This window comes from Elaeis guineensis, chromosome 1 (genome assembly GCF_000442705.2).
Source record: "Elaeis guineensis isolate ETL-2024a chromosome 1, EG11, whole genome shotgun sequence".
NCBI classification, from domain to species: Eukaryota; Viridiplantae; Streptophyta; class Magnoliopsida; order Arecales; family Arecaceae; genus Elaeis; species Elaeis guineensis.
Window position 1 is genome coordinate 155971033 of NC_025993.2, and position 13528 is coordinate 155984560.

Sequence of the window (13528 nt, forward strand, 5' to 3'; positions counted from 1 at the left end):
CAAGCAGGTAAAAAAAAACAAGAAAATCTGAATGCCTAACACTCCACGATACTGTCCAACCAACTTAAATACCTGGCCTTAAGGATAAAAAGATTACTAAACAAATTATATGGTAAAAAGTGGTCCAATTACTTGACAAAAGCATGTTTTGCAGCGCATTGCAGTCACAAGACTACTGGAATTATTTGCATGTGAGTGAATGAGTATGTGTGCGCGTTTGAGAGAGAGAATCTACCAGACGTTCAAACTTAAACACCAGTCAAAGGCACTTATCTTACATGCACTTCATGATAAAAAGCTATTGGACTCCATAATAGGCAATAAGCGTTGAGGAATTGAAAAAAACTAGTGTAAGGTATAGCTCAAAGCAAAAAACTTTAATCATCCCCTGCATGTAGCCTACGAAACTATCAGGAAATAATAACCATCCAGAGATTTCCAAAAAGAAAACATGGATATGGCAACAAATGTAACTGGTATATATTTTTTGGTTGCCACATATAAATTACTGACTGATCTGGAGTAGAAAAAGAACAATATGGATAAAAAACAAGATGATTACATATTACTTCAAAAAGGCAGCAGGACAAGTCTGCCCATGTTAAGGAGATAAATGAAATCTTAAAATGTTAGAAATATTAAAATATATGGCCCCTGGAAACTGTTAAGATGTCATATTATGCCCAAAAAATATAAGAATCAGTTGGTGATATAAGCCCCAGTTTTAATAGCTCATGTAGCGCCAACTAAGTCAAAAACACTGGTAACACCTGAAAGCCACCACAACAAGCCACATCCATGCCTGTAGCATCCATGGCACTTTTATTCACAAGTTTTTTCCCTTTTGGCTCATTAGCAACCCAATGGCACTAGTCATGACCTCCACCTTGCACAATTATGCCCTAATATGACGCACAATTATGCCACAATTGAGAAAAAAAAATACCATTGTTATAAATGAAACATTGGCAAAATTAGAGTCTTTCAGACCTGCAATACATGCCAAATTCAGGGTTTCCATAAATCTGTTTTCAGGATACATAAAGCAAAAGTTGCCTCTGACTAATATCTCAGTAATAAGAGTCCAAACCAAGCATTTCTTTTCCAATCCCTAGCAACACTCATCAAGGCTACCTACCAAACCAGCTTCAGTCACGAAATTCCATTTGGTGCTCCAAGGTGAACCCAGACAAGAACATATCTTATTGCATTTCTTTTATAAAAAAAAAAAACTCTCCTCACTGTTGTTGCATGGCAAAGATTTGCTCAGAGACCAGTACAGCTATCAAATTTTCAACCTTAATCATGCTCTGAACCAAATCTAGAACACACAAAAATCTCAATAATCTCAAATGTTTAAACAGAACAACATCCCGAATCTTTCACCTTCCTCTAGACTCTTTGACAGGAATTTCATGTTATCAGAGAAGCCACTTGGAGATGGGGAAATTTCCTCATACATTGCTAGTCCAATGTACTCCTATGATTACCCATAGCTACCACAACTAATAACTCAGGAGAGGTCAAACTTAAGCCACCCCAATCCCTTGCACCAATTCTTTCCTTGATGTACTAGCTAGGTTTTCTGTCATTTCATTGGTCTAAACACAAAGCAAGCCAACTCCAGCATGGAGATCCAAGGGTTCTTACCCTCCTCACAATTTTCACACCCGTTCTCATTGCAAACACAAATTAAGGGAACTGTTGATTCTCACAATTTCTAATGTGACAATACGTAATTGAATTACACATAAATTTGGACATTAATCATATGATCATATGAACAGTGGAAGAAAAGTAGTAAAACAAAAAAAACAAAAAAAGAATCAGAAGAAACCAATAGCATTTAGGAAAGATATATGATTGAAAGTATAAGACTACATAGAGAATCCAGACAATGAAAGTATGAAAGAAATTCAAGCATCAGGAAAAGTTATGGAACATTTTTTAGAGTTCCTGAACTGCAATTTCAGTTATGTTCCAGTTTCATAGTTTCCTTTACGAAAATTGAAAGAGATGTAGGATTGAAAGACTCACCTAATAGAAGAAACAAGAAAATCCACAGAAGAGTTTGTTCAAGGTCAAAATTAGATAAAATACCATTCATAATCAACATGGCAAAGAGTTTGAAACAGATACAGACATGATATGAGCCATACCTTTCTCAAATATTCTAAGGCATCAGTACTAGCTTTACATAGATCTGTACAGAGCTGAACTCCAGCTATTAAAACTCCGTGATGTTTTTCCTTCAGCAAAGAAGCAGCAGGGCCCATAAAGTTTTCTGCTAAGTCTGGAACTTTTCTTATTATCCTTATAGAGCACAAAGCAGCCTGAAAAACAAGAAACCACCATCGGTCACTAAACAATGAAGGCTATTTAAATCTAACAAAGCATTAGGTAAATCATATTGTATCAGTCTTAAAGCACAACCACAGCCTAAACTCATTCAAAAGTGAAGGCGATTACATCAGATTTTATTAACTTACAGTACTTTTCATGGCTAAAAGAAACGATGTAGTGATTTCATGGCTAAAAGAAACAGCATAGTGATCCACAAATTTTGAGGCAATGACATTTTTTGTCTGACATAGCATGATCAAATTTGCTTGAACAAAGCAGAGGAACAAAGGAAAAAAATAAACCGTAAATTGAAAGAGATATACAACAGAGACACCTACATCTATACAGGATGCTAGTTTACTTTCAGTTTGCTAACTATAACAGAAGATTTACATTCAAACTTTGCTGATGTGAGATGGAATCTCAGTCAGGAAAAAAATATCAAGAGATTTGATTTTTGACATCATCAATTTACTACTTAGCTTCAAATATTAACTTCCACCCAACCTGGGTTGTCAACCAGGTTTAACAAGCTTCCCCTTTTTCTGTCCCATGTATCCGTGTTTACAAATACAAGCATACATGCATGTGCACAAACAGTAAAGAATAAGAGGTAAAAATGTGTTGTCTCAACTCTCAAGAGAGGTTTGAAGTACTGCAGTATAGTACCAGTCGCAACTGGCTCAGTGCATAATGTGGCACGACCCTTTATCTACTCATGGTTTGCCACCAGGGGATAGTATGGTATTCAGTACATACTATGGCAGTCTTTTTTTTTAATATCTTGGTCTAACACTTAGTACTGGTAATAAGATATTATTAAAAAAATAGAACATAAAAATAAAAAGAACATTGCACATACAATCAAAGAATTAACAATATCTGAAAACTTATTCAGTATCATCAATTAGCTTTCCAGTTTCCAAATTTAACTTCAACCCACTATGAGCAGCCCATTGCAACCACTTTGCTTTCCTTTTCTCATTTCATCTAACCAACCCCCAAAAGATTTTTGAACAAAGACATAAATCTTCGTGGTTGACCAAGTATTGCACGATGAAGCACTCTACAGCTCTAGTGTCCAACTTTACCACAAACTACATAGGAATGCAGGCATGACATAGTGATACTCCGTAAACAGATCATGGAACAGATATACAAAATATTAGTCAAAATGCATGCAGCAGTGCACGTGCCTCTTCACAAAATGATAAAGACTGGTAAAGAACATCATCAAACTTTCCATGTTTGAAAGGGTGCAAAGGCATGTCTTTATGTCATGAAAAGTGTCTTTATATTACACCTATCAAAACATAAGAGTAACTGAATGATCATATGAGGAAAAAAAAGGATTGTGATATGCATATAAAAGATATTTTTAGGAACTCATTGATCAAAGTCAAGTAAGGCCCACACACAAGTTCATGAGAGGAATAGAGGAACTGCTTTAACCAATATCATTCTTCCTTGGACCTTTTATAGAACTGTTAGGGCTAGTTTTCTTGTTGGCTAAACACCTACACCAGATATAGACTAACAAGAAGCAAATAGCATGCAATTTTCTGCAATTTGTAAGAAGATTATGAATACTTACCACTTAAAAAATGAATGGCTGCTTCAGAATATATCTAAACAAGGAGCTCGCATCAGACACTAGCAAATACACAACCAATTGGAATTCACATTCTATGCAACATAATTTGCCACCAAAAAGATTTTTCCATATATCGAATACGGATAACAACACAAAAAGCAGACTGCAGTTTAGTGATGCAAATCCAAGAACATAACAGGGACTTCATTCTTGCAATCATATTGAAAAAGTTCATGTCAAGAAGCTACTTATAATAGTCAAAAAACACATTATTAATAGATAAAAGATCTACCTTCTTTCTAATGTTTGGATCTCTAGTTTGTAGTAACCTTTCTACTTCTGGTGCAAGATCCCGTGCCATTTCTGCAGAACATATATTCCCTAGAGCACAAAGTGCAAGACCCACAATATATTGATTTGAATGATTGAGATCTCTGCTTGTGTCAAGGATACCAAAGAGTAAAATTGTAACATTCCAATGTATAAATTATGATACCAGTTCAGAATAGATATTTTATAATTCAATAAAATACTAGTTATATGGAGTACACTAAATTTATATCATAAGCTTAATGGATACTGTTTCAAGGAATTTGTAACAAGCATAAGAACTTCCTGCCTTTCATCAAGAAGCAGCATTAGACCAAGATAGCCAATTCTCTTTTCAGGAAAACCAGCAGAAGCTATCAGTTTGAGACATTCCATTTGACCAAAATGAGTAGGATAACCAAGCATGTGAATGAACATGAGCTTTGCAAGATTACGATGCCTATAATCCTGATCATTTTCACTAATAGCAGCACGTATAGCAGCACATTCTTTTCTCACAACAGCACGCTCTTCTGCAGCAGTTTTGCAAGCACGTATAGCTCGAATCATGTCCCTGCAATGTGTTGGAAGTATTCATAAAACTCAGCTGAGGATCAATAAGCTTATCTGGTGATACTACATAAATCAGGGATAAATGACAAAGTATGTACAAGTTTCATTCTTAATTATATCACCAATGGCAAAGAAATCGAGAAATATCAAAGGTATTCAACTATAAAGAACAAAGGAAAATTATTGAGAAACAATAAGGTTTAATTTGTTGTCCCATCTGGAGCAAATGAGATACAAATGAGAATAAGCATGTAAGCTGTGACTCCCCATATAAATAAAGACATTTTTATTAATAATGTAATTTGATAACTAGAGGGCAAACCTTGCAACAGTAAGGTTGCTCCATCTTGACCTGAATGTCATGGGTTCAAAATACAAAAAACTCTCTACACATAGGGGTAAGGCGGCGTACCCTCTCCAGACCTAGTGATGGGAACCTCATGCACTGGATGCCCTTTTATGTAATTGGATAACCATATTCCGACTATTGATTGGTGTCGTTCATTTGTTTCTCTCCCTCTATGAGAGCAAGAAGGGAGACTAAGAGGTCTAACTATCAAACGTTCGAATATTTATAAACTGTGGAGAGCATAAATGTATGGAAACATGTAGAATTGCCAAGTTAGTCATCCATGCCAAGGAGTCTACATTATGATAGCCCAAAAATTGGCAAATGAAGCACATTATTGACCTAAGAAAGAGAACTAGACAAGTGGTCATGACCATGTGAATCAGAGTGATAGATAACTATAATCTTATGTAAAATTAGGATTTTTTTCCCATAATATGAATTAGTAAACACTCCCCCACTTATTGCACATTCCTTTGCATGTGTGCAAATTTCTAGAAACAAGAAGAAAAACAAATGGTTGTAAGGAGGTAGAAAACCAAAAATAACAGGGTGGGGGAGACTAAGGGGCTATATAGACCCAGGATGCAAATCCCAATAGGACTTCCCACATGACACCGGGGTAGGGTACATCCCATGTGTTGGGATAGGACTGTCTCGCCATCACCCCAGCATCCCGATCGGGACCTCTTGGGACATCCCTTGTCTCAAGTATTGGGACAAGGTGGGATCATGGCACATCCCTTTCTATAGGAAAAGTGGGATAGTCCCATCCCACAAGATTTAAAATCTTGATATAGACCAGTTGTACTCGAAGATAGTAATAAGTTTATAGTAGGAAAATGTTTATATAGCATATATTATAAGCCAATAATCTAGTATGAGGGTTCTATTCACCCTTAGTAAATATTACTATATCTCTAGAATAGCAGACTTATGATACTTAAATTCGTAAAATGGCTTCAAGGAGCAATTTTTTTAACAAAACCTACTGTACATAAAGATGAAACTCAATTGCAAAAGATGGAAATGATAATAATTTGATCATTTGCAATGATCCAATAAAAAAACAATCTTTGTGTGATCTTCCAAATAATATTCTACAAGTAAGTGTTCATTCAATAATGTAACACAGGTCAGAATTGCCAGGTCTGAACTTCAGAATCTAATCTTCATCAATCACCCTGCCAACATCTGCACCTTGGATCCAAAAAATATTTCATATTTTGAATTTAAAGAATATCATTCAGAACTAAGTGTGTGATGATTAGTAGTGTCAAACAGAAACTTGACATTACTTTATTTGAAAAACAGATCTGATTTTTCAAAACAGGTTTGATAAAGGGGACAGAAAAAGAAAGAAAAAGTTTTGATATAGCCCATAATCGAAAAACAATGACCATATCCAATCATCACGTTTAAAATCTAAATCTTAAAAATACGGCGAAAAACGGCCTTCATTTGATCATCTTACAAACGAAACCATGGCAAATTAAGATGATTAATATCCTTTCTTTATTAGCATAAAGATCATATCTGTTCATTTTACAAAAGAAAAACCTAATTGGAATAGAATTAGTGTTGAGATCATCCTTCGGTAAACAAAAGGCAAGAAGAAAATCGAAGATAATTTTCCTTAGAAGATAGGCTTGCAAGTTTTCATTTCAGCCTTGGGCAACCTGCTGGATCCTTCAAGATTTTGTATATAAACAGTCTTAGAAATTTTTATAAAAAAAACAAAGGAAAAAAAAAAAAGGAAATATACATGCCTAGCCCCTCTTAGGATACTGGTTACATCAACATAAAAGATGAGATAACCTAACTTGCAAACATTTAACGTGAAATGTTCTTCATTTAATTTTCATACTTTCATTTGGAAATTGGTTGACATCCTTCAAATAATGTACAAAGCATGATCCTCGAGATCGTAGAAAAATATATACAGCAAACAGAATATTCATTTAAATATTTTAACAAAAAGACAATTTTTAATATAATAAATGCTGGTAATCACTTTTCCTTAATATTTTATAGCCATATCCTAATACATTTTCCAACATCAGTCCTTAAATTTTGGTTAAGGGCAATCATGGATCACTACCACCTCCATTATTCACAGGACAAATTTAACCTACCATTAAAAAGCTACGTTGCAAGCTTACCAGAAACAAAAAGGAAATATTGTACTAATGTGGCAGCAAGAATCAGATCAAACAGTCCCAACTCCATATGCTAATGAGTTTTCTAAATATTTTGCAGAACCCTCCTAATAAATATACTGAGGTAAGTCCTTAAATTGTATGTAAGTGCAGTTCTTGAATTTATACCTCATTCTTGATTCAGACAAAAAATTTAACCTAAAGTTAAAAAGCTGCTTCCCAGTAACATCAGTTGCAAAAAAACAAAAAAAAACAAAAAACAAAAAGAAAAAAAAAAAGGTTGTACAAATGTGGCATCAAGAACTAGATCAAACTATCGGTACTGAGAACGGTAACGAATTTCCTTGACATCCTGAATTATACATTGGAATTGGTCCTTAAATTGTAGATGGAAGCAATTCTTGGATTAATACCTCGTTCTTGGTTCCAAGACCGAATCTAAGCTAATCATAGAAAGCTACTTTGTAAGGTCACCAGCTGCAAGAAGAAAGATTATACTAATGTGGCAGTAAGAACCCGATCAAACGGTCGCAATTCTATGCACTGATGATTTCCTTTGCAGTCTCCACCTAAAATATACACTAAAATCGGTTCCTGAATTGCCGCCAAGGGCACCTGCACTAATACTTCGTTCTTGGTTCACAGAACAAATCTAACCTAACGTCCAAAAACCGACCACACAGCCCCCAACCACAGAGAACAATGATTGAAATAATGAGGCAGCAATAGCCAGATCACATGTTCTAGAACCTAACGGCTTTGTTGATTCCCCTTTTAAACAAATAGAATTGAGCAGAGTGGAATAAAGACCGGTGTGATATGAGCGGAAGCAATTGCTTTCAAACGAAGCATAACCAAGAAAACGAGCACGCATGGAAGAATTTTGAAGGGTTCGATCGAAAGATTGGAGCTACCTGAGGCGGGTCCCGGAAGAGAAGGGATTCATGGTGAGGTCCGTGAAGTCCCCTGCGAGTCACTCGGCTTTCGATCGGAAGGGAAGCAGAACACCTAGGTCTCGACGGGGGGGCGCGAGGCGAGGGATCGAGATCCAATCGAGGGAGTCGAGGGATCTGAGACGGGAGACCGGAAAGAAGGAGAGAGAGATGCAGCGGTGTAGTGGATCTGGGCGATGGTGCGGTGTTAACCTGTGGGTCCTCTCCCTTCCACCCTCCCTCAGGGAATGTACGGGGGAGAGATACTTTGATACGCCGGTTCTTGAAACGGCTAAAACGCACATATTCGCCGACACGAAGGCAAAATCCCACGAATCGAGAGGGGGGGTTTGATGCGAGTCTTATTAATTGATGGTCTACCAAAAATGCTGGCACGGCTAGGTGCAGGCGATTCTGGACAGAGCTATCTAACGCTCCTCGCGTGGAATTCTACTTGCGAACCAGGCCGTCTACTTCGACCAGGCCTAAGTCTTTGGAGGCTTGGGTTGGGCTTCGGTTTAGACCAGACTTGTTCATAAACCACATGGATCAGGGGTGCACATAGGCCCGGTGCAGAACCTGACGTGAGTAGGAATGGCAATGGATAGGATTTGAGTCGGATAGTATACTACCCATCCCCAAACCCGAACTTAACACCCTATATCCAAACCCTACCCGATACCCAATCGGGTAAGAAAAGAGATACCCATCCCCATACCCAACGGATTCGGAAATACCCGTGGGTAACCCATTTCCCCATACCCAATCCATACCCGCCCCATACCCAACCCATACCCATCCATTCTATACCAAAAAAAAAAGTAAAATAATTTTATGCATATTATCAATCAAAAATAGAATTACCAATTATATATATATACATACATATATACGTACATACACACTTCTAACACACACACATACATACATGCGTACATATATGCATGCATACATATACATACATACATATATATAATTATATATATATAGAGAGAGAGAGAAAGAGAGAGAGATCATATATATGTGTGTGTATGTGTATATGTGTGTGTGTGTATATATATATATATATATATATATATTATATATGTATATGTATATGTATATGTATATATATATTCGGATATGTATATATGTATATGTATATATATATTCGGATATGTGTGTGTGTATATATATATATATATATATTCGGATATGGGTTCGGATATTATCCATATCCATAGGTTCGGGTCGGGTTCGGGTAGAAAATAGCACTACCCATATCCTACCCATATCCGTGCTGTAGTTTTCGGGTTTTATCCAAACCCAAACCCAGTCAAACCCTATTTTTCGGGTTTGACCGGGTTCGGGTAGGGTGTATACCCATCGGGTCGGATTAATTTTGCCATCCCCAGACGTGAGTCATGGAGGAAGACGAATTCTTGCACCTATTCTGCACCAGCTAAAACCATGCGTAAGAGATAAAAAGACACAAAACGAGAAGAAAAATTCGATAGGCTTGAATCATCTCTCTGTGACAACCATAGACAAAGATCATACCTTCTTTTTTTCTCAGTTTTATAAAAAAAAAACTATTATGAAGAAGATCTAGATAAAAAAAAAATGCCGATTAGCAAGGTCTATGAGTTCATTTATGAGGCTACCTGATACCCACTAGGCATGTTTAAAACCTTCTCCGGCTAAAAGCCATCACATTGATTGCTTTCTTGATATTTTTGATTATCGATTTGACCACCAAATCAAATATTTGGAGCAGAAAATTAATATTTTTGGAACCGTGGATGCAACACGCCTGATCCTACCACCGATATTTGTTTTAGCAACATAATTATTCTCAAAAAATATTTAATTCGTAATCAGAATTAAAATTAAAATTAAAATAATCTAATTCTCTGAAGCATTTGATTCGTATCTAGAATCGAAATCGAAATGAATGATTCCCATTGTTGTTGCTTGGTTCATACTAAGAAAGGAATGGGAGTCAACTCAAATTTTTATTTTTATTCTTAACTAAAATTTTTAAAAATTAATTATTTTAAAAATTAATATTAAATAAAAATTAAAAATAATAATATTTTTAAATTTTTTTAAAAAAATATCATTAATTTTTTAAAAAAATTAATGATAAGTTTTCACAAATCTCTCTGCACCGCACCGCCCAAAACCCCACATCCCGTGCTTCTGAACCGTCCGATATGCCTCCCGTCCGACTTCTAAAATCTCGTCCAAAACCCTAGCCCCCAATGACCTTCCCAGCCTTCTGCTCCATCACCGCCTTCGCCCCCGCTACCATCACCAACCTCGGCCCCAACTTCGACTTCCTCGACTATGCCATCGACGGCGTCGATGACACCGTCACTGTCGTGGTTGACTCCACCGTCCCTGTCGAAACCCTCTCCATCTTCTCCATCTCTGGCATTGCTGACTCTGCCGCCAAGCTCAGTCGTGACCCCCTTTGGAACTACGCCGACATTGCCAACATAGCCACCATGCAAGCCCTCGATGTCCACTCCATTGGCCTCTCCCTCCATCTCGAGAAGGGCCTACCCTTCGGCAGCGACCTCAGCTCCAGCATCACCAACACAGCCATAGCCACCATCGACATCAATGGCCTCTTCGGCAACAGCCTCTCTCCCGGTGAGCTCGTCCTTGTCGGGCTCCACCCCTCAATCGTACTTCTATCCCTCTTCCAATCCCGTTGCAGGTCCCGCCACCAGCCTCCAGCTCCGTCTCCTCGTCACTGTCGTAGAGCTCATCACCACGATTTTTTTTTTTTAATATCATTCTACTAGAATAAGTTTGACTCCGTTGGGATGAGTCTGGATTCACCTACGAAAGGAATGGATTATTTTCATTTCTCTCTAGAATGAAATTTCTTTCAACCAAATAGTTGAAATGGGAGCCATCCATTTCGATTTCTATTCTAGATCTTAATTAGCCCAACTAAATACCCCCTTAGAGAATTCCCTTCAAATCAAATTGAAGAAGTATTAGAGGTGGTTGTAGCTATATGGATGCTTTTATTTTGTAACTCCTTTGACTTATATTCCCCACTTTTGATCAAAGATGGTTGTTGCTACATGGATGCCTTTTTATTTCATGACTCCTTTGACTTATATTCCCCGCTTGATCTTCCCTGCCATGCAATTTATGATCTTATCTAAAATCCCATTTTATTTAGAACCCCTCCTAACTTTTACATCCAATTTGCGTGGCTTAACGGTCTCTTCAAAGAACAAAATACATTGGAATGAGAAGGAGATACTATTTTTTAGTCAAGAAATTAAAAACTAACAATCATAGACCCTAAACCCTAATTACCAACTATGTTTCCGGATTACGATTCTTAATCGTAGAAACTAAAAAAGATAAGCAATAATCTTTTTTATCGCATGTATTTTCATGCTCTTTCTTGTTGAAAATCATTGTGTATCTAATTTTAAATATGACTCTATTATCCTGTTTAATTAAGAGTTTGTATTTTAGTAAATTTTATTTTCAGAGTTTAGATCAGAGTTAAACTCTCATCTGTATCATGTCTATTTAGAGGGATCATTAGCATCTCCTTTAGGATGTAGAAAGAAAGAGAAAAGAGAAATTATATGTGCATGTGGAGACCTTTTTGTGAGGCGACTTTATGAGAATTTGATCTTTATTTTTCTTTAGATAAATTGTTTCTCTACTAATTTTTTATTCTTCTATAATTTATTTCGCGATTCTCTGTAGATTTTTTTTTTAGTTTGGTGTTTATTTTGATTCTTGGGCCAGCACAGTTGATCTACTTCATGTAGCATGTCATTTTACATCATATTAAAGCCATAGGCTTGGGATTGATGATTAATGCATTCTCTGCTTAGCGTGGTTAAAAAATTTTCAATAATTTATTTTATGATGGTGCAAATATGTGGATCCTTTTTTAATGATTCAACAGTTGAATCATCATAGCTGAAACTGCAAGATCAAACTTTGAACAGCACCAATTATGTATTTGGGAAGACCTGCAACAAATCATGTTCGAGAAGATAAGATTTATAGGAGGTCGTAAATGGGACAGATATAGTGAAGCCACCAAAAACTCCGAACAATGCAGAAGCAAAAAAAATATGGAAGACCAAAACTACAAACGTGGTTCATATTCTTCTAATAAATGTTGATAAAGATACTTTTCAGTAAATTTAAAATATAGAATAGTCGTAGAAGGTATGGATATTTTTGCTACTCTCCACTCAAAGATCAATGAGGCTTGACTTCAATTTCTGAAAAATGAAATTAGTGCTCTCAAACAAGGTAATCTTGCAATATCCCAATATTTTCTTAAAAAAAAGAAAATGTTTAATGAACTTGGTATGCTTCATCTAAATTTTCATTATGATGAAAATAAATGGTATAGACTATTAGTTTATGATTTGAATAAAGAGTATAGTGCTTATATGTTAGCTACTTTTAGATGGACTCAACAACTTATATTAACAGAATTGAAAAATATACTTGCTCATTAAGAAGTACTTAATACTTAGATGCATGATTTGACGATATATCCTCAAAAAAATAAAGACCTTATTTTCTAACAATGAAAATAAAAAATAAGAAGTGAAATAATAATTTTAAAAATTCATAAAAAAGGCTAATTGAAAATTTTGAGAAAAAAAATTATAAATTTAAGGTGAATTATTATAGATGTGGAAAATTATGCCATAACATTCATGATTACAAGATGAAGCTCAAATAATCTAATATTACATCCTCTATATCAAAGCATGGAGGAGATAAAGAAACTTATAGTTAGACTCTTACTACTACTATTATTAATTTCAATCTTGATAGTCAACATACATTTGTTTCTACTTCTTCTTATGTGTTAGGTATTGATTTTGCTCATAAATGGATTATTAATTCTGGATGTTCTAATCATCTGACTAGTCATAGAGAGGTATTTAATTATTTATGTGATTATAACTAGTTCTGATGCTATTATTACTATCGATGATTCACTTTATACTGTCAAAAATATTGATGATTTATCTCTCACATCATCTACTGGTTCTTTTATTTTCATAAATAATACTTATTATATGTCTAATATGAATAAAATTTTGATTTCTATTTTATAAATCATGGATAAAGTGTATTGTATTTTATTTGAACCTGACACTATGAAGTTTTATACTAATATTAAAGCTTTTGGAGAGATTATTACTTAAGATAGAAAAATGAACAAACTTTGTGTCATGTCTGCTCGTAATTCTCATGTTGATTGGATGATTAAACA

The 13528-nt window shown here is 35.7% G+C and overlaps 1 protein-coding gene across 4 annotated transcripts in view; it reads right to left on the reverse strand.

The window, feature by feature from the left end:
• Positions 1–8551, reverse strand: part of LOC105039191 (AP-1 complex subunit gamma-2) — a 32561-nt gene extending 24010 nt beyond the window's left edge. For 2 of the 4 annotated variants that reach the window (XM_073245017.1, XM_073245013.1), the window contains exons 1-4: positions 8242–8551; positions 4518–4820; positions 4230–4371; positions 2160–2333 (exon numbers count right to left, since the gene is read on the reverse strand). In XM_073245017.1, the coding sequence (XP_073101118.1) occupies positions 2160–2333; positions 4230–4371; positions 4518–4820; positions 8242–8273 (651 nt within the window). In that variant the 5' untranslated portion in view covers positions 8274–8551. Of the gene's footprint in view, positions 1–2159; positions 2334–4229; positions 4372–4517; positions 4821–8241 lie in introns of those variants that run through there. The other 2 variants (XM_010915257.3, XM_073245018.1) reach the window with 2 other exon arrangements.
• Between the last annotated feature and the right edge of the window lie 4977 nt (positions 8552–13528).